The 24040-nt window shown below is 43.0% G+C and overlaps 1 protein-coding gene across 7 annotated transcripts in view; it reads left to right on the forward strand.

The window, feature by feature from the left end:
* Nucleotides 1-6366: 6366 nt before the first annotated feature.
* Nucleotides 6367-24040, forward strand: part of LOC112263911 (potassium channel subfamily T member 1-like) — a 155632-nt gene continuing 137958 nt past the window's right edge. For all 7 annotated transcript variants that reach the window (XM_042331361.1, XM_042331362.1, XM_042331366.1 and 4 more), the window contains exon 1: nt 6367-6975. In XM_042331361.1, coding sequence (XP_042187295.1) covers nt 6945-6975 — 31 coding nt within the window. In that variant the 5' untranslated portion in view covers nt 6367-6944. The remainder of the gene's footprint in view (nt 6976-24040) is intronic.

Below are 24040 nucleotides of genomic sequence, written 5' to 3' on the forward strand. Positions count from 1 at the left end.
CAATGCAGCTTGACATACAAATGCAACTGATATACACACAGGACAAAGATTTAAGATCAAGGGCCTGATTACTTGCATGTCCACCAATGTCATTTACATGTTGAAATGTCCTTGTTGTCACGTTCTGACCTTAGTTCCTTTGTTTTGTCTTTGTGTTAGTATAGTCAGGGCCTGAGTTGGGTGGGCAGTCTATGTGAGTTTTTCTATGTTGGGGTTTTGAGTTCGGCCTAGTATGGGTCTCAATCAGAGGCAGCTGTCAATCGTTGTCCCTGATTGAGAATCATACTTAGGTAGACTGGGTTTCACTTTTGAGTTATGGGTGTTTGTTTCCGTGTGAGTGTTTGGGCCAGACGGTACTGTTTCGGGTTTTGTAAATTCACGTCATTGTTTATTGTTTTGAGTCAGTTTTCAGTGCTTTCTTTAATTAAAATCATCATGAACACTTACCATGCTGCGCTTTGGTCCGATCCTTACTCCTCCACAGACGAAGAGGAGGAAATCCGTTACAGAAACACCCACCACAAAAGGACCAAGCAGTGTGGTAACAGGCAGCAGCAGCGATCGCAGGACTCCTGGACATGGGAGCGAGATCTGGACGATGTCACTACATGGGAGGAGATAGACAGGTGGTCGGTCGACCCAGGGAGAGTGCCGGAGCCTGCCTGGGATTCTCTGGAGCAGTGTGGCAAAGTCATGTAGGAGACCTGGGTCAACTCCCCGTGCTTACCGGAGAGCGAGAGGGACCGGGCAGGCACCGTGTTATGCGGTGGAGCGCACGGTGTCCCCAGTGCGTGTGCATAGCCCGGTGCGGTACATTCCAACTCCTCGTATCGGCTGGGGACACCGTGCGCTCCACGGCTGGGCATAGAGTGGGCATCGTGATAGGTGCCATGAAGCCGTCTCTACGCATCTGGTCTCCAGGTCGTCTCCTCGGGCCGGCGTACATGGCACCAGCCTTACGCATGGTGTCCCCGGTTCGCCAGCACAGCCCAGTGCGGGCTATTCCACCTCGCCGCACTGGCCTGGCTACGGGGAGCATTCAACCAGGTAAGGTTGGGCAGGCTCGGTGCTCATGAGCTCCAGTGCGCCTGCACGGTCCGGTCTATCCGGTGCCAACTCCTCGCACCAGCCCTCCGGTGGCAGCCCCCCACACCAGGCTGTCTCTCCGTCTTCTTCCTACAGGTGCTCCCGCCTGTCCAGTGCTGTCAGAGTCTCCCGTCTGTCCTGAGCCGCCAGAGTCTCCCGTCTGTCCTGAGCCGCCAGAGTCTCCCGTCTGTCCTGAGCCGCCAGAGTCTCCCGTCTGTCCTGAGCCGCCAGAGTCTCCCGTCTGTTCTTAGCCGCCAGAGTCTCCCGTCTGTCCTGAGCCGCCAGAGCCGACAGTTGGTCCTGAGCCACCAGAGCCGCCAGTCTGTCCTGAGCCGCCAGAGCCGCCAGTCTGCCCTGAGCCGCCAGAGCCGCCAATCTGCCCTGAGCCGCCAGAGCCGCCAGTCTGTCCTGAGCCGCCAGAGCCGCCAGCCAGGAGCCGCCAGCCAGCCAGGAGCCGCCAGAACTGTCAGTCAGCCAGGAGCCACCAGAGCCATCAGCCAGCCAGGAGCCGCCAGAACCGTCAGTCAGCCAGGAGCCGCCAGAGCCATCAGTCAGCCAGGCGATGCCAGAATCGCCCTTCACTCCGGAGCTGCCGGAGTCTCCCGTCCATCCGGGACCCATTTCTAGGGTCCCCAGTCTGAGGTCGGCGGCGTGGGTCGCCGTGTTTAAGAGGCCACGGAGGCAGACAATGAGGCAGAGAAAAACTGTGGTGAAGTGGGGTCCACGTACCGCGCCAGAGCCGCCACCGCGGACAGACGCCCACCCAGACCCTCCCCTATAAGTTCAGGTTTTGCGGTCGGAGTCCGCACCTTTGGGGGTGGTACTGTCACGTTCTGACCTTAGTTCCTTTGTTTTGTCTTTGTTTTAGTATGGTCAGGGCATGAGTTAGGTGGGCAGTCTATGTGTGTTTTTCTATGTTGGGGTTTTGAGTTCGGCCTAGTATGGTTCTCAATCAGAGGTAGCTGTCAATCGTTGTCCCTGATTGAGAAACATACTTAGGTAGCTTGGGTTTCACTTTTGGTTTGTGGGTGTTTGTTTTCCGTGTGAGTGTTTGGGCCACACGGTACTGTTTCGGGTTTTGTAAATTCACGTCATCGTTTATTGTTTTGATTCAGTGTTCAGTGCTTTCTCTAATTAAAATCATCATGAACACTTACCACGCTGCGCTTTGGTCCGATTCTTACTCCTCCTCAGACGAAGAGGAGGAAATCCGTTACACTTGTGGTCTGTCTTACATAGGGATAACCCGTAGAAGACTGAAGACACTGATCAGTGAGCACCTCGGCAATACACGGACAGGTGAGACAAAAAATCTGGTTGCTGCACATTTTGTACAAGCTGGACTTCCTATTAGTTCTCTGAGATACATTGGAATAGAAATGGTCAAGATGTCACACAGGGGAGGGCACATTGAGAGGAAACTTCTTCAAAGGGAATCTTTCTGGATCCACAGGCTCAACATGTCCCCTCTTGGACTTAACGAGGAGTTTGACTTGAAACGATTCTTATGGTTTCAATAATTCTAAATTGTGTTTGTTTTTATCCTAATTTAATATTGTATGTGTATTTATATTTCTATAAATATTGATCACATTCTCTGTGTATGATCATATATTTTGATACATTGAATGTTAATATTGTGAAACTATGTTATACATTTTTACCTCCTGTTTCAGGAAGTGATGTCACTGAGTACTGCCCCTATATATAGGACCTTCCACCCCCACCTGGGATATGGATCAATGAGGAAGACCTAAGGGTCAAAATGTTGTAAATAAATATCATCTGGGAGCATGAGCAGCAGTGTGCAGTTTTCCTATCTGTTTTCCATGAGTTTGCCTACAACTCCAGCACCTGCGGAATAGGTTCAGATGGCTGTTAGGTTCAGAATAGGTTCAGATGGCTGTTAGGTTCAGAATAGGTTCAGTTGGATCCTATGAGGGAACGGGCTGGATCAACAAATGTTAAAGGATATGATTCAGAATGACCTTTTAGGGCCTGATGGTGTTGATTGAAATATTTTTGTCATCATGAGTGAGTTGTATTTTTACAGTAGATTAGATTTTTGATATCAGTAGATATACACTACCGGTCAAAAGTTTAAGAACACCTACTCATTCAAGGGTTTTTCTTTATTTTTACTATTTTCTACATTGTAGAATAATAGTGAAGACATCAAAACTATGAAATAACATAAGGAATTATGTAGTAACCCAAAAAGTGTAAAACAAATCAAAACATATTTTATATTTGAGATTCTTCAAATAGCCACCCTTTGCCTTGATGACAGCTTTGCACACTCTTGGCATTCTCTCAACCAGCTTCACCTGGAATGCTTTTCCAACCGTCTAGAAGGAGTTCCCACATATGCTGAGCACTTGTTGGCTGCTTTTCCTTCACTCTGCAGTCCGACTCATCCCAAACCATCTCAATTTGGTTGAGGTGGAGGCCAGGTCATCTGATGAAGCACTCCATCACTCTCCTTCTTGGTAAAATAGCCCTTACACAGCCTGGAGGTGTGTTGGGTCATTGTCCTGTTGAAAAACAAATGATAGTCCCACTAAGCCCAATCCAGATGGGATGGCGTATAGCTGCAGAATGCTGTGGTAGCCATGCTGGTTAATTAAGAGTGCCTTGAATTCTAAATAAATCACTGACAGTGTCACCAGAAATCACCCCCACACCAACACACCTCCCCCTCCATGCTTTACGGTGGGAAATACACATGTGGAAATCATCCGTTCACCCACATCACGTCTCACAAAGATATGGCGGTTGGATCCAAAAATCTCCAATTTGGACTCATCAGACCAAAGGACAGATTTCCACCGGTCTAATGTCCGTTGCTCATGTTTCTTGGCCCAAGAAAGTCTCTTCTTCTTATTGGTGTCCTTTAGTAGTGGTTTCTTTGCAGCAATTCGACCCTGAATGCCTGATTCTCCTCTGAACAGTTTACATTGGGGCAAAAAAGTATTTAGTCAGCCACCAATTGTGCAAGTTCTCCCACTTAAAAAGATAAGAGAGGCCTGTAATTTTCATCATAGGTACACTTCCACTATGACAGACAAAATGAGAAGGAAAAAAATCCAGAAAATCACATTGTAGGATTTTGAATTTATTTATTTGCAAATTATGGTGAAATAAATAAATTCATTAAAAATCCTACAATGTGATTTTCTGGATTTTTTTTCTCATTTTGTCTGTCATAGTTGAAGTGTACCTATGATGAAAATTACAGGCCTCTCTCATCTTTTTAAGTGGGAGAACTTGCACAATTGGTGGCTGACTAAATACTTTTTTGCCCGACTGTATGTTGAGATGTGTCTGTTACTTGAACTATGTGAAGCATTTATTTGGGCTGCACTTTCTGAGGCTAGTAACTAATGAATTTAACCTCTGCAGCAAAGGTAACTCTGGTTCTTCCTTTCCTGTGGCGGTCTTCATGTGAGCCAGTTTCATCATAGCGCTTGATGGTTTTTGCAACTGCACTTGAAGAAACTTTGAAAGTTCTTGAAATGTTCCGCATTGACTGACCTTCTTGTCTTAAAGTACTGATGGACTGTCATTTCTCTTTGCTTATTTGAGCTGTTCTTGTCATAAAATGGACTTGGTCTTTTACCAAAATAGGACTATATTCTGTATACCCCCCTACCATGTCACAACACAACTGATTGGCTCAAATGCATTAAGAAGGACAGAAATTCCACAAATTAACTTTTAACAAGGCACACCTGTTAATTGAAATGCATTCCAAGTGACTACCTCATGAAACTGGTTGAGAGAATGCCAAGAGTGTGCAAAGCTGTCATCAAGGCAAAGGGTGGCTACTTTGAAGAATCTCAAATATAAAATATGTTTTGATTTGTTTAACACTTTTTGGTTTACTACATGATTCAATATGTGTTATTTCATAGTTTGATGTCTTCACTATTATCCTATAATGTAGAAAAAAAATTAAATAAAGAAAAATCCCTTGAATGAGTAGGTGTTCTAAAACTGTTGACCGGTAGTGCAGTTGCCTGTTGTAGTAGCACTTATCAATGTCAATTAACAGTGTGCGTGTGTACCAACCTGTGTGTCATCCCCTAAATGTCAGAGCAATCAGAAGTTCCAACATTCACTACGCTTTATAATTACAAAACTCTTGCAAAGGCAAAGAAAACAAACAAACAGATAACAACTGCAACCAGGGGAGAACCAAATCTGTGGGAAAATGAGATTTTAAAGGGAGATAAATTGACCGATGACTGAATGTTTGGGAAAGTTCTGAGTGGATAAGATGCTTTGGAAGTAATGACAATGGAAGCAGCAAAGCAGTTGCCCCCAGAGCATTGACAAAACCTCCAGCATTTGAACTCACGTTAGCAGCTGGTGAGCATTTATGCTGTTTTCTGAAGGGCTGTACAACTCTGTCCAGATCTCTGTGACTGCTCTCTACACAGAACATGAATATGTTCTTCAATTTAAGGGGAATATATAAACAACAGTTGCTGAAGACAGGAAGATTGAAGGTATGTAGAATCATAGAGAAAGGCTAGTAGCATTGTCTGGTGTTTTGCATGTAGCCTACATAAGTGTTTATTTATTGGGCTTCCATTTCTTTTCTTGTGTTTTAATATCTAAATGTTTTACCAAAGGAAATAAATGATGTGATTTATTGTTGAAATTCAAAAACGGTTGTACTATTTAAAATAGGGTTTGATTATTGAGCTTTGAGACGCAGGCATACATTTACAGACATCAACATGTAGGCCAATACAACACAGTTATACAAACACAACAATTCTAGGTCAGTGTTATTCCAAAATTAGCTGTTGTGTAAACAAGACATCACTTAAATCTCAGCGAAGGTAGAGCTGCAATCCCATCAAACGCCACCAGAGGACTCTTGAGTGACAAAGTGCACTTCGCTACAATAACCACCGAAAGCCAACTATATACAGAAGCCTACAACCTTCCCTTGCAAGTGAGTCATATAATTCCCTACAGGCAAGCTTTCTGTAGAAATTATGATGAGTTCAAATTAAAACCCACATCTACAGATATTGCCAATTAGGGAGTAAGGCACGTGCGCCTGCATCACTCGTAAATGCCGTATTCTTTTAAAAGCTTGTAATAATAGGGCGCGGAGTCTACTCATTGCTGTTTATTACACGCCTATTTAGAAGAAGATGCAAAAACACAATTGCAAGGTTGTCCAGTAGATGGCGAGGTGTGTATGGTTGGGTTGTATGGGTGGACAAGGAGATTTGGTTGGATTCTGAGAACGTGTGTTATCCCATCCATTCCATCAACACAGCCCTTACACAGGGACGGAGGAGGAGGACAGTTGCTGTGTGACAGCAGAAAAAGCATGGATGATGCTATCCTGAAGGGATCACATAGATGCTGTCACTTGACTGGTTTGAAATGGGTTTGATCTTTTTACAAAGAAAACAGTATATTTTTTAACCAATCCATTCACGTAACTAGAGACTGTTGATGTTACTGTTTTGCAAAAAAAAATGTCAACTTCAAGTAGCCTTTCAAAAATAACAGCAGTCTGGTAAAATCGAAATATAAAAGGAAAATAATTTCGGAGATCGCCTAGTGTAAACTAATCATAATGTATCCACGAGGACCAGAAGATGCTCGAATTTCTCTACCTCCCGGGTGCATTTTCCGTGGTCGTGGACCCTCTTCAAGTGCCATCCGCGGGGGTCGCTTCCCTTTCTCTTATGTAATCAATGAATAAGACGAATGTTTCAAGCCAGGGTTAATTTTTTTATCGGAAGACATCCACCACCAGCGTGATACAGTCGGGGCTGCACGGACAATGTGCAGCAGATATGCTATCATAAACAAGACGTGTGTTTACGATGATGGGACCGCGGACACCGACAGAGCCAGGTAAGGACTGAACTGAAAACAGTCTTGGCTAACGCCGAGTGCAGTGAAATTGACCGAGAGCCAAACATCTGTAGCCTATTTGGGAGAAATTTGGACTCGAGTCACGTGACTTGGACTCGAGTACGAGTCACATTTTGCGACTTGAGACTTGACTTGGCAAAAAGAAAAAACACTTGTCACTCGACTTCGACCTGACCATCTATGACTCGTGACCTAACTTGGACTTGAGCTGTACGACCCTAAAGACCCGATTTGTCACCTCACGCACAATGTAAGCCTATGTGTCCTTTATATTGGAGTACTGGAGGTTCTGTGCGTTCTGTTCTGTGTCTCGACCAAACAGATTCACAGAAAATCAGAGGTTTCGCAGGCCGGGCACAAAGCACGTCTTCTAGCAAAGCGCGCGCCGCTCCACTGTCCTCCAGTATTTATTTAGCAAACGTAATAACACATCGCTCCCGACATACTCAAAAGCAAGAACTCTTCACATAAATGTTGGAGCAGCCTACACCTAAACTGTATGAGAAGAAAACGAGATGAATTCCCAGTCTGATCAACTAGGCAACTGATAACAACTACAGCCAATGCGCCCTGTCCCCTCTTGCCCTCTGGTCAGGGTAAAGGAAGTGGTGATGTTATGTAGCCTATTTATAGCAAGGGATGGGTAGGTTACATTCTAAATGTAATCCGTTAGAGTTACAAGTTACCTGTCCAAAATTGTAATAAGTAACGTAACTTTAGGATTACCCAAACTCGGTAAAGTAATCTGATTACATTCTGTTACTGTTAGATTACTTTCCAGTTAAGACGCATTAGAAGAAGACAAAATGTATGTTACCAATTGAATGACATCTATTGCAGGATCAATCAATGTTAAAGTTTACATAGCTGGCCATATATGGATGTTACATTTTACTTTATGGGTTGGTTATGTAGACTTCTTTTTTTTAATGTTTTATTTATTTAACCTTTATTTAGCTAGGCAAATCATTTAAGAACAAATTCTTTTGTACAACAACAGCCTAGGAACAGAGGGTTAATTGAACTGCCTTGTTCAGGGACAGAACAACAGATTTTTACATTGTCAGCTCTGGGATTTGATGTAGCAACCTTTTGGTTACTGTCCCAACGCTCTAACCAATAGGCTACTTGCCGCCCCAAACCCATCGCTTTCTATTACATATAATATTATCATATTTTTTTCCCCAAACATCCTTTCTGAATTTTAAAGTTGTCCTCAAAATAATCATATAGTTTTTCAAAAGTATCTGTAATCTGTTTACAATATTTTATCTGAAAAACGTAACAAATTGTCCAATTGCAGTGGTTGTGTCTGTGTAAAGGTTTGGGCTCCTGAGTTTTTCAGAGTTTCTTTAAAAACCATGTGACCTGTTTAGAAAATATTTGTATATCTAGGTGGCAGGTAGGCTAGTGGTTAAGAGTGTTGGGCCATTAACTGAAAGGTCAATGGTTTGAATCCTGAGCCGGTCAGGTGAAAACTTGGTTGGTGTGCCCTTGAGCAAGGCACTTAACCCTAATTGCTCCTTTAAATTGCTCTGGATAAGAGTGTCTGCTAAATGACTAAAATGTTAGTCTGGTCCCACTCCCATATAAATACATTTTTACAACTAATTAATCACTGTCATACCCTATATGATCCTGATTTGCACCTGGTTAGGTTACCAGATTAGGGAAAGCTCCAGGCCTCCGGGAAAACAATTTGCCCCACCACTCTGGGACCTGTGGTGCATCAGGGCATCAACAGTCCCCAAAATGGTTGCATTTGGTTTCAAAGACTATGTGGTAGTGGAGGACATAAGAGGTGCAGTTTGTAAAACATGTGGGTCCAAAATCACTGATGCATTGCAACTGCAATGAAATTGGCATAAAACACTTAACCATTGACTTGAGGACTCAAACCCCAAAAGTAGGGAGGGACTTGACTCGGCCTGAGCTGTGGAACTTGGGACATTACTTGAGACTTGCTTAGGACTTACAAAATTGTGACTTGGTCCCATCTCTGCTAGTTGGCAATGCACTGTTGCCGTCAGTCATCCATTCAACTTTTAACATTGTAGGCTGCTGTGTATCTTTGCGATAATTCCAAACATGTTTATTGGGATGTCTAATCTGGAGAAAATAAATATTTAGAAAGGAGAATTAGTGAATGGCATTATTTTAATCTGATTTAGTGCATTTGAAATCCAATTGCATGACAGGCTAAGATGAACTATTGTGGTCCAACTTGTTTTACGGTTTGTTACATTGTTTTTTAAATGTACTTTAATTTGTAAAGAACAGAAAGAATGAACATTGTGACTTCATTCAATGAATAAACTGTTAAACAAATCAAAATATATTTTATATTTGAGATTCTTCAAAGTAGCCACCCTTTGCCTTGATGACAGCTTTGCACACTCTTGGCATTCTCTCAACCAGCATCATGAGGTAGTCACCTGGAATGCATTTTAATTAACAGGTGTGCCTTGTTAAAAGTTAATTTGTGGAATTTATTTTCTTCTTAATGCATTTGTGTCAATTAGTTGTGTTGTGACATGGTAGGGGTGGTATACAGAAGATAGCCCTATTTGGTAAAATACCAAGTCCATATTTTGGCATGAACAGCTCAAATTAGCAAAGAGAAACAACAGTCCATCATTACTTTAAGACATGAAGGTCAGTCAATCCGGAACATTTCAAGAACTTTCAAAGTTTCTTCAGGTGCAGTTGCAAAAACCACCAAGAGCTATGATGAAAATGGCTCTCACGAGGACCGCCACAGGAAAGGAATACCCAGAGTTACCTCTGCTGCAGAGGATAAGTTCATTAGAGTTAACTGCACCTCAGACTTCAGCCCAAATAAATGCTTCACAGAGTTCAAGTAACAGACACATCTCAACATCAACTGTTCAGAAGAGACTGTGTGAATCAGGCCTTCATGGTTGAATTGCTGCAAAGAAACCACTACTAAAGGACACCAGTAAGAAGAAGAGACTTGCTTGGGCCAAGAAACATGAGCAATGGACATTAGACTGGTGGAAATCTGTCAGATTTTTATGTGTCCAAATTAGAGATTTTTGGTTCCAACCACTGTCTTTGTGAGACGCAGAGAAGTTGAACGGATGATCTCCGCATGTGTGCTTCCCATTGTGAAGCATGGAGGAGGAGGTGTTTTTTGTTGTTGCTCATGACACAGTCTGTGTATAGCAAGGTAGAACAAAAACACACAAGTTAAAAATCTGAAATAAGAAGCACACGATAAAGTAAGGAAGCACACTATATACAGTGTCAGTTCCACTACCATTTTTACAATGTGCAGGGATACTGGATCGATAGAGGTAGATATACAGTGGGGCAAAAAAGTATTTAGTCAGCCACCTATTGTGCAAGTTCTCCCACTTACAAAGATGAGAGAGGCCTGTAATTTTCATCATAGGTACACTGCAACTATGACATACAAAATTAGAAAACAAATCCAGAAAATCACATTGTAGGATTTTTAATGAATTTATTTGCAAATTATGGTGGAAAATAAGCATTTGGTCACCTACAAACAAGCAAGATTTCTGGCTCTCACAGACCTGTAACTTATTCTTTAAGAGGCTCCTCTGTCCTCCACTCGTTACCTGTATTAATGGCACCTGTTTGAACTTGTTATCAGTAGAAAAGACACCTGTCCACAACCTCAAACAGTCACACTCCAAACTCCACTATGGCCAAGACCAAAGAGCTGTCAAAGGACACCAGAAACAAAATTGTAGACCTGCACCAGGCTGGGAAGACTGAATCTGCAATAGGTAAGCAGCTTGGTTTGAAGAAATCAACTGTGGGAGCAATTATTAGGAAATGGAAGACATACAAGACCACTGATAATCTCCCTCGATCTGGGGCTCCACACAAGAGCTCACCCCGTGGGTTCAAAATGATCACAAGAACGGTGAGCAAAAATCCCAGAACCACACGGGGGGACCTAGTGAATGACCTGCAGAGAGCTGGGACCAAAGTAATAAAGCCTACCATCAGTAACACACTACGCCGCCAGGGACTCAAATCCTGCAGTGCCATGGGTGTCCTCCTGCTTAAGCCAGTACATATCCAGGCCTGTCTGAAGTTTGCTAGAGAGCATTTGGATGATCCAGAAGAAGATTGGGAGAATGTCATGTGGTCAGATGAAACCAAAATAGAAGTTTTTGGTAAAAACTCAACTCATCGTGTTTGGAGGACAAAGAATGCTGAGTTGCATCCAAAGAACACCATACCTACTGTGAAGCATGGGGGTGGAAACATCATGCTTTGGGGCTGTTTTTCTACAAGGGGACCAGGACGACTGATCTGTGTAAAGGACAGAATGAATGGGGCCATGTATCGTGAGATTTTGAGTGAAAACCTCCTTCCATCAGCAAGGGCATTGAAGATGAAACGTGGCTGGGTCTTTCAGCATGACAATGATCCCAAACACACCGCCCGGGCAACAAAGGAGTGGCTTCTCAAGAAGCATTTCAAGGTCCTGGAGTGGCCTAGCCAGTCTCCAGATCTCAACCCCATAGAAAATCTTTGGAGGGAGTTGAAAGTCCGTGTTGCCCAGCAACAGCCCCAAAACATCACTGCTCTAGAGGAGATCTGCATGGATGAATAGGCCAAAATACCAGCAACAGTGTGTGAAAACCTTGTGAAGACTTACAGAAAACGTTTGACCTCTGTCATTGCCAACAAAGGGTATATAACAAAGTATTGAGATAAACTTTTGTTATTGACCAAATACTTATTTTCCACCATAATTTGCAAATAAATTCATTAAAAATCCTACAATGTGATTTTCTGGATTTTTTTTCTTCTCATTTTGTCTGTCATAGTTGAAGTGTACCTATGATGAAAATTACAGGCCTCTCTTATCTTTTTAAGTGGGAGAGCTTGTACAATTGGTGGCTGACTAAATACTTTTTTGCCCCACTGTATATAGGGGTAAGGTGACTAGGCATCAGCATAAATGATAAACAGAGTAGCAACAGTTTGTATGTGAGAGTATAAACAGAGTAGCAGCAGTTTGATTGTGAGTGTATAAACAGAGTAGCAGCAGTTTGTATGTGAGTCTATAAACAGAGTAGCAGCAGTTTGTATGTGAGAGTATAAACAGAGTAGCAACAGTTTTTATGTGAGTGTATAAACAGAGTAGCAGCAGTTTGTATGTGAGTTTATAAACAGAGTAGCAGCAGTTTGTATGTGAGAGTATAAACAGAGTAGCAGCAGTTTGTATGTGAGACTTCCGGCGCCGACAGAGATGGCCGCCTCGCTTCGCGTTCCTAGGAAACTATGCAGTTTTTTTTTTTTTTGTTATTTCTTACACTAGTACCCCAGGTCATCTTAGGTTTCATTACATACAGCCGAGAAGAACTACTGAATATAAGATCAGCGTCAACTCACCATCAGTACGACCAAGAATATGTTTTTCGCGATGCGGATCCTGTGTTCTGCCTTACAACCAGTGTAACGGAGTGGATTATATGCAGCGACCCAAAAAAACGACTCAGAAAAAGAGGGAAACGAAGCGGTCTTCTGGTCAGACTCCGGAGACGGGCACATCGTGCACCACTCCCTAGCATTCTTCTCGCCAATGTCCAGTCTCTTGACAACAAGGTTGATGAAATCCGAGCAAGGGTAGCATTCTAGAGGGACATCAGAGACTGCAACGTTCTCTGCTTCACGGAAACGTGGCTAACCGGAGAGACGCTATCCGAAGCGGTGCAGCCAGCGGGTTTCTCCACGCATCGCGCGGACAGAAACGAACATCTTTCTGGTAAGAAGAGGGGCGGGGGCGTATGCCTTATGACTAACGTGACATGGTGTGATGACAGAAACATACAGGAACTCAAATCCTTCTGTTCACCTGATTTAGAATTCCTCACAATCAAATGTAGACCGCATTATCTACCAAGAGAATTCTCTTCGATTATAATCACAGCCGTATATATCCCCCCCCAAGCAGACACATCGATGGCTCTGAACAAACTTTATTTAACTCTCTGCAAACTGGAAACGATTTATCCGGAGGCTGCATTCATTGTAGCTGGGGATTTTAACAAGGCTAATCTGAAAACAAGACTCCCTAAATTTTATCAGCATATCGATTGCGCAACCAGGGGTGGAAAGACCCTGGATCATTGTTACTCTAACTTCCGCGACGCATATAAGGCCCTGCCCCGCCCCCCTTTCGGAAAAGCTGACCACGACTCCATTTTGTTGATCCCTGCCTACAGACAGAAACTAAAACAAGAAGCTCCCACGCTGAGGTCTGTCCAACGCGGGTCCGACCAAGCTGACTCCACACTCCAAGACTGCTTCCAGCACGTGGACTGGGAGATGTTTCGTATTGCGTCAGACAACAACATTGACGAATACGCTGATTCGGTGTGCGAGTTCATTAGAACGTGCGTTGAAGATGTCGTTCCCATAGCAACGATTAAAACATTCCCTAACCAGAAACCTTGGATTGATGGCAGCATTCGTGTGAAACTGAAGGCACGAACCACTGCTTTTAATCAGGGCAAGGTGTCTGGTAACATGGCTGAATACAAACAGTGCAGCTATTCCCTCCGCAAGGCTATCAAACAAGCTAAGCGCCAGTACAGAGACAAAGTAGAATCTCAATTCAACGGCTCAGACACAAGAGGCATGTGGCAGGGTCTACAGTCAATCACGGACTACAGGAAGAAACCTAGCCCAGTCACGGACCAGGATGTCTTGCTCCCAGGCAGACTAAATCACTTTTTTGCCCGCTTTGAGGACAATACAGTGCCACTGACACGGCCTGCAACGAAAACATGCGGTCTCTCCTTCACTGCAGCCGAAGTGAGTAAGACATTTAAACGTGTTAACCCTCGCAAGGCTGCAGGCCCAGACGGCATCCCCAGCCGCGCCCTCAGAGCATGCGCAGACCAGCTGGCCGGTGTGTTTACGGACATATTCAATCAATCCCTATACCAGTCTGCTGTTCCCACATGCTTCAAGAGGGCCACCATTGTTCCTGTTCCCAAGAAAGCTAAGGTAACTGAGCTAAACGACTACCGCCCCGTAGCACTCACATCCGTCATCATGAAGTGCTTTGAGAGACTAGTCAAGGACCATATCACCTCCACCCTACCTGACACCCTTGACCCACTCCAATTTGCTTACCGCCCAAATAGGTCCACAGACGATGCAATCTCAACCACACTGCACTAACCCATCTGGACAAGAGGAATACCTATGTGAGAATGCTGTTCATCGACTACAGCTCGGCATTCAACACCATAGTACCCTCCAAGCTCGTCATCAAGCTCGAGACCCTGGGTCTCGACCCCGCCCTGTGCAACTGGGTTCTGGACTTCCTGACGGGCCGCCCCCAGGTGGTGAGGGTAGGCAACAACATCTCCTCCCCGCTGATCCTCAACACTGGGGCCCCACAAGGGTGCGTTCTGAGCCCTCTCCTGTACTCCCTGTTCACCCACGACTGCGTGGCCATGCACGCCTCCAACTCAATCATCAAGTTTGCGGACGACACAACAGTGGTAGGCTTGATTACCAACAACGACGAGACGGCCTACAGGGAGGAGGTGAGGGCCCTCGGAGTGTGGTGTCAGGAAAATAACCTCACACTCAACGTCAACAAAACTAAGGAGATGATTGTGGACTTCAGGAAACAGCAGAGGGAACACCCCCATCCACATCGATGGAACAGTAGTGGAGAGGGTAGCAAGTTTTAAGTTCCTCGGCATACACATCACAGACAAACTGAATTGGTCCACTCACACAGACAGCATCGTGAGGAAGGCGCAGCAGCGCCTCTTCAACCTCAGGAGGCTGAAGAAATTCAGCTTGTCACCAAAAGCACTCACAAACTTCTACAGATGCACAATCGAGAGCATCCTGGCGGGCTGTATCACCGCCTGGTATGGCAACTGCACCGCCCTCAACCGTAAGGCTCTCAGAGGGTAGTGAGGTCTGCCCAACGCATCACCGGGGGCAAACTACCTGCCCTCCAGGACACCTACACCACCCGATGCTACAGGAAGGCCATAAAGATCATCAAGGACATCAACCACCCGAGCCACTGCCTGTTCACCCCGCTGTCATCCAGAAGGCGAGGTCAGTACAGGTGCATCAAAGCTGGGACCAAGAGACTGAAAAACAGCTTCTATCTCAAGGCCATCAGACTGTTAAACAGCCACCACTAACATTGAGTGGCTACTGCCAACACACTGTCAATGACACTGACTCTACTCCAGCCACTTTAATAATGGGAATTGATGGGAAATGATGTAAATATATCACTAGCCACTTTAAACAATGCTACCTTATATAATGTTACTTACCCTACATTATTCATCTCATATGCATACGTAGATACTGTACTCTATATCATCGACTGCATCCTTATGTAATACATGTATCACTAGCCACTTTAACTATGCCACTTGGTTTACATACTCATCTCATATGTATATACTGTACTCAATATCATCTACTGTATCTTGCCTATGCTGCTCTGTACCATCACTCATTCATATATCCTTATGTACATATTCCTTATCCCCTTACACTGTGTATAAGACAGTAGTTTTTTGGGAATTGTTAGTTAGATTACTTGTTCATTATTACTGCATTGTCGGAACTAGAAGCACAAGCATTTCGCTACACTCGCATTAACATCTGCTAACCATGTGTATGTGACAAATAAAATTTGATTTGATTTGATTTGATTTGAGAGTATAAACAGAGTAGCAGCAGTTTGTATGTGAGAGTATAAACAGAGTAGCAGCAGTTTGTATGTGAGAGTATAAACAGAGTAGCAGCAGTTTGTATGTGAGAGTATAAACAGAGTAGCAGCCGTTTGTATGTGAGAGTATAAACAGAGTAGCAGCAGATTGTATGTGAGAGTATAAACAGAGTAGCAGCAGTTTGTATGTGAGAGTATAAACAGAGTAGCAGCAGTTTGTATGTGAGAGTATAAACGGAGTAGCAGCAGTTTGTATGTGAGTGTATAAATGGAGTAGCAGCCGTTTGTATGTGAGAGTATAAACAGAGTAGCAGAAGAAAACAGAGTAGCAGCAGTTTGTATTAGAGGTCGACCGATTATGATTTTTCAACGCCGATACCGATCCCGATTATTGGAGGACCAAAAACAGCCGATAGCGATTAATCGGACGATTTTTATTTATTTATTTGTAATAATGACAATTACAACAATACTGAATGAACACTTATTTTAACTTAATATAATACATCAATAAAAATCTATTTAGCCTCAAATAAATAATGAGACATGTTCAATTTGGTTTAAATAATGCAAAAACAAAGTGTTGGAGAAGAAAGTAAAAGTACAATATGTGCCATGTAAAAAAGCTAACGTTTGAGTTCCTTGCTCAGAACATGAGAACATATGAAAGTTGGTGTTGCCTTTTAACATGAGACTTCAATATTCCAAGGTGAGAGGTTTTAGGTTGTAGTTAATATAGTATTTATAGGACTATTTCTCTCTATACCATTTGTATTTCATATACCTTTGACTATTGGATGTTCTTATAGGCACTTTAGTATTGCCAGTGTAACAGAATAACTTCCGTCACTCTCCTTGCTCCTACCTGGGCTCGAACCAGGAACACATCGACAACAGCGACACTCGAAGCAGTGTTACCCATGAAGAGCAACAGGAACAACTACTCCAAGTCTCAGAGCGAGTGACGTTTTAAACGCTATTAGCGCGCACCCCGCTAACTAGCTTGCCATTTCACATCGGTTACACCAGCCATTAGGCTGATAGGCTTGAAGTCATAAACAGCGCTGTGCTTGCAAAGAGCTGCTGGAAAAACGCACGAAAGTACTGTTTGAATGAATGCTCACGAGCCTGCTGCTGCCTACCACCACTCAGTCAGACTGCTCTATCAAATCATAGACTTAGTTATAACATAATAACACACAGAAATACGAGCCTTTGGTCATTAATATGGTCAAATCCGGAAACTATCATTTCGAAAACAAAACGTTTATTATTTCAGTGAAATACGGAACCGTTCGGTATTTCATCTAACGGGTGGCATCCCTAAGTCTAAATATTCCTGTTACATTGTACAACCTTCAATGTTATGTCATAATTACTTAAAATTCTGGCAAATTAATTCGCAATGAGCCAGGCAGCCCAAACTGTTGCATATACACTGACTCTGCGTGCAATGAACGCAAGAGAAGTGTCACAATTTCACCTGGTTAATATTGCCTGCTAACCTGGATTTCTTTTAGCTAAATATGCAGGTTTAAAAATATATACTTCTGTGTATTGATTTTAAGAAAGGCATTGGTGCTTATGGTTAGGTACAGTCATGCAACGATTGTGCTTTTTTCACAAATGTGCTTTTGTTAAATCATCCCCCTGCGTTGCATCGATTATATGCAACGCAGGACACACTAGATAAACTAGTAATATCATCAACCATGTGTAGTTATAACTAGTGATTATGTTTGATTGATTGTTTTTTATAAGATCAATTTAATGCTAGCTAGCAACTTACCTTGGTTTCTACTGCATTCCCGTAACAGGCAGGCTCCTCATGGAGTGCAATGAGAGGCAGGTGGTTAGAGCGTTGGACTAGTTAACTGTAAGGTTGCAAGATTGAATCCCCCGAGCTGACAAGGTAAAAATCTGTCGTTCTGCGCCTGAACAAGGCAGTTAAAGCACCATTCCTAGGCCGTCATTGAAAATAAGAATGTGTTCTTAATTGACTTGCCTAGTTAAATAAAGTTGTAAAACAAACAAATAGGCAAAATCAGTGTCCAAAAATAACGATTTCCGATTGTTATGAAAACTTGAAATCGGCCCTAATTAATCGGCCATTCCGATTAATCGGTCGACCTCTAGTTTGTATGTGAGCGTATAAACAGAGTAGCAGCAGTTTGTATGTGAGAGTATAAACAGAGTAGCAGCAGTTTGTATGTGAGTCTATAAACAGAGTAGCAGCAGTTTGTATGTAAGTGTATAAACAGAGTAGCAGCAGTTTGTATGTAAGTGTATAAACAGAGTAGCAGCAGTTTGTATGTGAGTCTATAAACAGAGTAGCAGCAGTTTGTATGTGAGTGTGTGTAGTGTCAGTATAAATGTATGTGCATTTGTGTGAGTGAGCAGATGATGCAGTGAGTGTTCGTGTGTGTTTTGGAGTATCAGTGTGTGTAGTGTGTAGGGCCCTGTGAGTGTGCATAGAGGCAGTGTAAAAATAATAATGAAATACAAAGGTCACTGGCCCTCTCACGTCATCTCCCCACACTCTCATCCCTCCTTACAGGAGGCTTCTCGGGGTTTGTCCTCTGGGCTGCTAATCAGAGTCTCTCTCTCTCTCTTTCTCTCTCTCTTGCTCTCTCTCTTTCTCTCTCTCTCCCTCCCTATTCAATTTCAATTTAAGGGCTTTATTGGCATGGGAAAAATATGTTTACTTTGCCAAAGCAAGTGGCATAGATAATAAACAAAAGTGAAATAAACAATAAAAAAATAACAGTAAACATTACACTCACAAAAGTTCCAAAGGAATAGAGACATTTCAAATGTCATATAATGACTATATACAGTGTTGTAACGATGTGCAAATAGTTAAAGTACTAATGGGAAAATAAATAAACATAAATATTGGGTTTATTTACAATGGTGTTTGTTCTTCACTGGTTGCCTTTTTCTTGGGGCAACAAGTCACAAATCTTGCTGCTGTGATGGTGTGATCTGAGGGAAATATGTGTCTCTAATATGGTCATATATTTGGCAGGAGGTTAGGAAATGCAGCTCAGTTTCCACCTCATTTTGTGGGCAGTGTGCACATAGCCTGTCTTCTCTTGAGAGCCAGGTCTGCCTCTCTCAATAGCAAGGCTATGCTCACTGAGTCTGTACATAGTCAAAGCATTCCTTAAGTTTGGGTCAGTCACAGTGGTCAGGTATTCTGCCACTGTGTACTCTCTGTTTAGGGCCAAATAACATTCTAGTTTGCTCAGTTTTTTGTTGTTAATTCAAGTAATTCTCTTTTTGTTTTCTCATGATTTGGTTGGGTCTAATTGTGTTGCTGTCCTGGGGCTTTGTTGGGTCTGTTTGTGTTTGTGAACAGAGCCCCAGGACCAGCTTGCTTAGTGGATTCTTCTCCAAGTTAATCTCTCTATAGGTGATGGCTTTGTTATGGAAGGTTTGGGAATCGGTTCCTTTTAGGTGGTTGTAGAATTTAATGTCTCTTTTCTGCATTTTGACAATTAGTAAGTTTCGGCCTAATTCGTCTCTCCATGCATTATTTGTTTTACATTGTACACAGGATATTTGGTGTTTTTTGGTTGGTGAGCAGTCCCCAGACGTCACAACCATAAAGGGCAATGGGTCCTATAACTGATTAAAGTATTTTAAGCCAGATCCTATGTCGAATTTTATGTTCCTTTTGATGGCGTAGAAGGCCGTTCTTGCCTTGTCTCTCAGATCGTTCACAGCTTTGTGGAAGTTACCTGTGGCGCTGATGTTTAGGCCGAGGTATGTATAGTTTTGTGTGTGCTCTAGGACAACGGTGTGTAGATTGAATTTGTATTTGTGGTCCTGGCAACTGGACCTTTTTTGGAACACCATTCTTTTTGTCTTACTGAGAATTACTGTGAGGGCCCAGGCAGGTCTGACAGAATCTGTGCAGAAGATCTAGGTGCTGCTGTAGGCCCTCCTTGGTTGGGGACAGAACCATCAGATCATCAGCAAACAGTAGACATTTGACTTTAGATTCTAGTAGGGTGAAGCCGGGTGCTGCAGATTGTTCTAGTGCCCTCGCCAATACGTTGATATACAGTTTATTCAGAAAGTATTCTGACCCCTTGACTTTTTCCACATTTTGTTATGTTACAGCCTTATTCTGAAAAGGATTACATTGTTTTTTTTCCCTCATCAATCTACATCCAATACCCCATAATGACAAAGCAAGAACAGGTTTTTAGAATTCTTTGCAAATGTATTCAAAATTAAAACTGAATTATGACATTAGCACAAGTATTCAGACCCTTTACTCAGTACTTTGTTGAAGCACCTTTGGCAGCGATGACATAATTGAATCTTCTTGGGTATGATGCTACAAGCTGGCAAACCTGTATTTGGGGAGTATCTCCCATTATTTTTTGCAGATCCTCTCAATCTCTGTCAGCTTGGATGGGGAGCGTCGCTGCACAGCTAGTTTCAGGTCTCTCCAGAGACGTTTGATCGGGTTCAAATCCGGGCTTTGGCTGGGCCACTCAAGGACATTCAGAGACTTGTCCCAATTCCACTCCTGCATTGTCTTGGCTGTGTGCTTAGGGTCGTTGTCCTGTTGGAAGGTGAACCTTCACCCCAGTCTGATGTCCCGAGCGCTCTGGAGCAGGATTTCATCAAGGATCTCTCTGTACTTTGCTCCTTTCATCGTTCCCTCGTTCCTGACGAGTCTCCCAGTCCCAGCCACTGAAAAATATCCCGACAGCATGACGCTGCCACCATCATGCTTCACTGTAGGAATGGTGCAAAGTTTCCTCCAGATGTGACACTTGGCATTCAGGCGAAATAGTTCAATCTTGGTTTCATCAGACCAGGGAATCTTGTTTCTCATGGTCTGAGAGTTATTTAGGAACCCTGAAGCTCTGTCAGAGTGATCATCTGGTTCTTGGTCACCTCCCTGACCAAGGCCCTTCTCAATTTGCTCAGTTTGGCCAGGCTAGGAAGAGTCTTGGTGGTTCCAAACTTCTTCCATTTAAGAATGATGGAGGCCATTGTGTTCTTCGGGACATTCAATGCTGCAAAAAAAATATTGCTACCGTTCCCCAGATCTGTGCCTCGACACAATCCTGTCTCGGAGCTCTACCGACAAATACTTTGACCACATGGCTTGATTTTTGCTCTGACATGCACGGTCAACTGTGGGACCTTATATAGACAGGTGTGTGCCTTTCCAAATCATGTCAAGTCAATTGAATTTACCACAGGTGGAAAAATCTCAAGAATGATCAATAGAAACAGGATGCACCTGAGCTCAATTTCGAGTCTCATAGCAAAGGGTCTGTATAGTTATGTAAATAATGTTTGAAAAAGACACGGGGACAACACAGGGACGAAGCCCAAAACAAACCCATCTATAAAATACACAGGGATGTTACCCAAACAAAAGAGAGAGGTTTAAACCTCTTAATATTACATGGGACGAGACCCGTCATAACACTACATGGGACGAGACCCGAAATAACAAGTGCACAATAAACGTAGCACGAAAGCCTAAACAATAAAGCACAGGTACTCACAAGACCAACTGACATGGGAACAGTAACCGACAAGGACAATGGGGAACAGAGGGCACATATATAACATACTAATCAGGTGGAATGGGAACCAGGTGTGCGTAATGAGACACGACAGCTTGGTGGTCGGTTGGTGGTAATGAATCCAGTTCAGTGACGCCTAGAAAGCTGGTGAAATAGACCTGGTGCATGGAATGAGCAGCAGTACCGGGGGACTCTGTGTCATTATAGGGTATTGTGTGTAGATTGATGAGAAATATATATAATTTAATCCATTGTAGAATAAAGTCAAGGGGTCTGAATACTTTCCGAATGTACTGTATATGTTGAACGAGGGTGGGGCTCAAGCTGCATCCCTGTCTCAACCCACGGCCATGTGAAAATAAACCTTTTTTTTGGTTGCCAATTTAAACCGCACACTTATTGTTTGTGTTAATGGATTTTATAATGTCGGTGCTGTCCTTGTCTGGTCATAAGGCTAGAACTGAGATGGGAAAAATTCCCATTCATCCTGGAACATGATTCAGAAGATTTTAAAGTTAGGGGAGTTAGTGTTTTTGCCTGTTTTTAAGACTCCGATCGACAACACTGTTTGTGATGACTGCAGTTGTTTATAATCTTCAATTTTATCTTTAACTTGTGACACTTGGTCTTTTGTGTGTATTCTGTATTTTTCTGTAATGTTTTGTGGACACACTGCTATTTCCTTGTTTTGCCTTCTTGCCATGTCACCCTCGCAAAAGAGGTTTTTAACCTCAATGGGTTTTACCTGGTCATATAAAAACAATTTTAAAAGGTTGTATGTTTTCCCCCAACACCACTTTCATCAATTTTTACAGCAGAGCTCCATGCCAAATTGAGTCCAAATATATATATTTTTATCAACAAATCAACAAATCAGAGCCTCAGTACATTGTTTTCACTGAGGAAATGTAGATGTCTGCTGTTGATGATACTTCTCTCTCTCTCTCTCTCTCTCTCTCTCTCTCTCTCTCTCTCTCTCTCTCTCTCTCTCTTTCAATTTAAGGACTTTATTAGCATCGGAAACATGTTAACATTGCCAAAGCAAGTGAAATAGATAATAAACAATAAAAAATGAACTGCAAACATTACACATTCAAAAATGGCCAAATAATAAAGACATTTCAAATGTCATATTATGTATATATACAGTCGTAGCCAAAAGTTTTGAGAATGACACAAATATTATTTTTCACAAAGCCTGCTGCCTCAGTTTGTATGATGGTAATTTGCATATACTCCAGAATGTTATGAAGATTGATCACATGAATTGCATTTAATTGCAAAGTCCCTCTTTGCCATGCAAATGAACTGAATCCCACAAAAACATTTCCACTACATTTCAGCCCTGCCACAAAAGGACCAGCTGACATCATGTCAGTGATTCTCTCGTTAAAACAGGTGTGAGTGTTGACGAGGACAAGGAGATCACTCTGTCATGCTGATTGAGTTCGAATAACAGACTGTAGGCTTCAAAAGGAGGGTGGTGCTTGGAATCATTGTTCTTCCTCTGTCAATCATGGTTACCTGCAAGGAAACACAAAAAAGGGCTTCACAGGCAAGGATATTGCTGCCAGTAAGATTGCACCTAAATCAACAATTTATTGGATCATCAAGAACTTCAAGGAGAGCGGTTCAATTGTTGTGAAGAAGGCTTCAGGGCGCACAAGAAAGTCCAGCAAGCTCCAGGACCGTCTCCTAAAGGTGATTCAGCTGCGGGATCGGGGCACCACCAGTACAGAGCTTGCTCAGGAATGGCAGCAGGCAGGTGAGTGCATCTGCACGCTCAGTGAGGCAAAGACTTTTGGAGGATGGCCTGGTGTCAAGAAGGGCAGCAAAGAAGCCACTTCTCTCCAGGAAAAACATCAGGGACAGACTGATATTCTGCAAAGGGTACAGGGATTGGACTGCTGAGGACTGGGGTAAAGTCATTATCTCTGATGAATCCCCTTTCCGATTGTTTGGGGCATCTGGAAAAAAGCTTGTCCGGAGAAGACAAGGTGAGCGCTACCATCAGTCCTGTGTCATGCCAACAGTAAAGCATCCTGATATGTGTCTCTAATATGGTCATACATTTGGCACGAGGTTAGGAAGTGCAGCTCAGTTACCACCTCATTTTGTGGGCAGCGTGCACACAGCCTATCTTCTCTTGAGAGCCAGGTCTGCCTCTCTCTCTCTCTCTCTCTCTCTCTCTCTCTCTCTCTCTCTCTCTCTCTCTCTCTCTCTCTGTTATGAGCCCACTTCAGCCTGTCCATTCTCTCATGATGACCGCCTACAGGGCTGACCCATATAGTCATTAGCCACTTGTGTGCATTGGAGAGCTCCCTATGTACTGTATGAGAGCTCCAGATAAGGAGTTGGGACGTTGAGCATGGTACAAAGATTGACCCTAAAGGCACCAACATATTTTGACCACTAAAAGCACAAAAACTGGTCTTTTTTTCATTCCCCAAACTGGAAATGATGGCAAAAAGACCCTTTCTGTCAAACAGTAACACTTTTTAATTTTATTAACATTTTGCAACACAAAAATAAGCATATTGTAAACACATTAGAACATTTTCACACAATTAAAAATCTAATTCTATGTTTATGTGTCACGCCCTGGTCTTAGTATTTTGTGTTTTCTTTATTTATTTGGTCAGGCCAGGGTGTGACATGGGTTTATTTTGTGATGTGTTTGTGTATTGGGTTTTTTCATAGGTTTTGGGATTGTGGCTTAGTGGGGTGTTCTAGCAAAGTCTATGGTTGCCTG

The sequence above is a fragment of the Oncorhynchus tshawytscha genome, linkage group LG12 (genome assembly GCF_018296145.1).
Source record: "Oncorhynchus tshawytscha isolate Ot180627B linkage group LG12, Otsh_v2.0, whole genome shotgun sequence".
Classification (NCBI taxonomy): domain Eukaryota; kingdom Metazoa; phylum Chordata; class Actinopteri; order Salmoniformes; family Salmonidae; genus Oncorhynchus; species Oncorhynchus tshawytscha.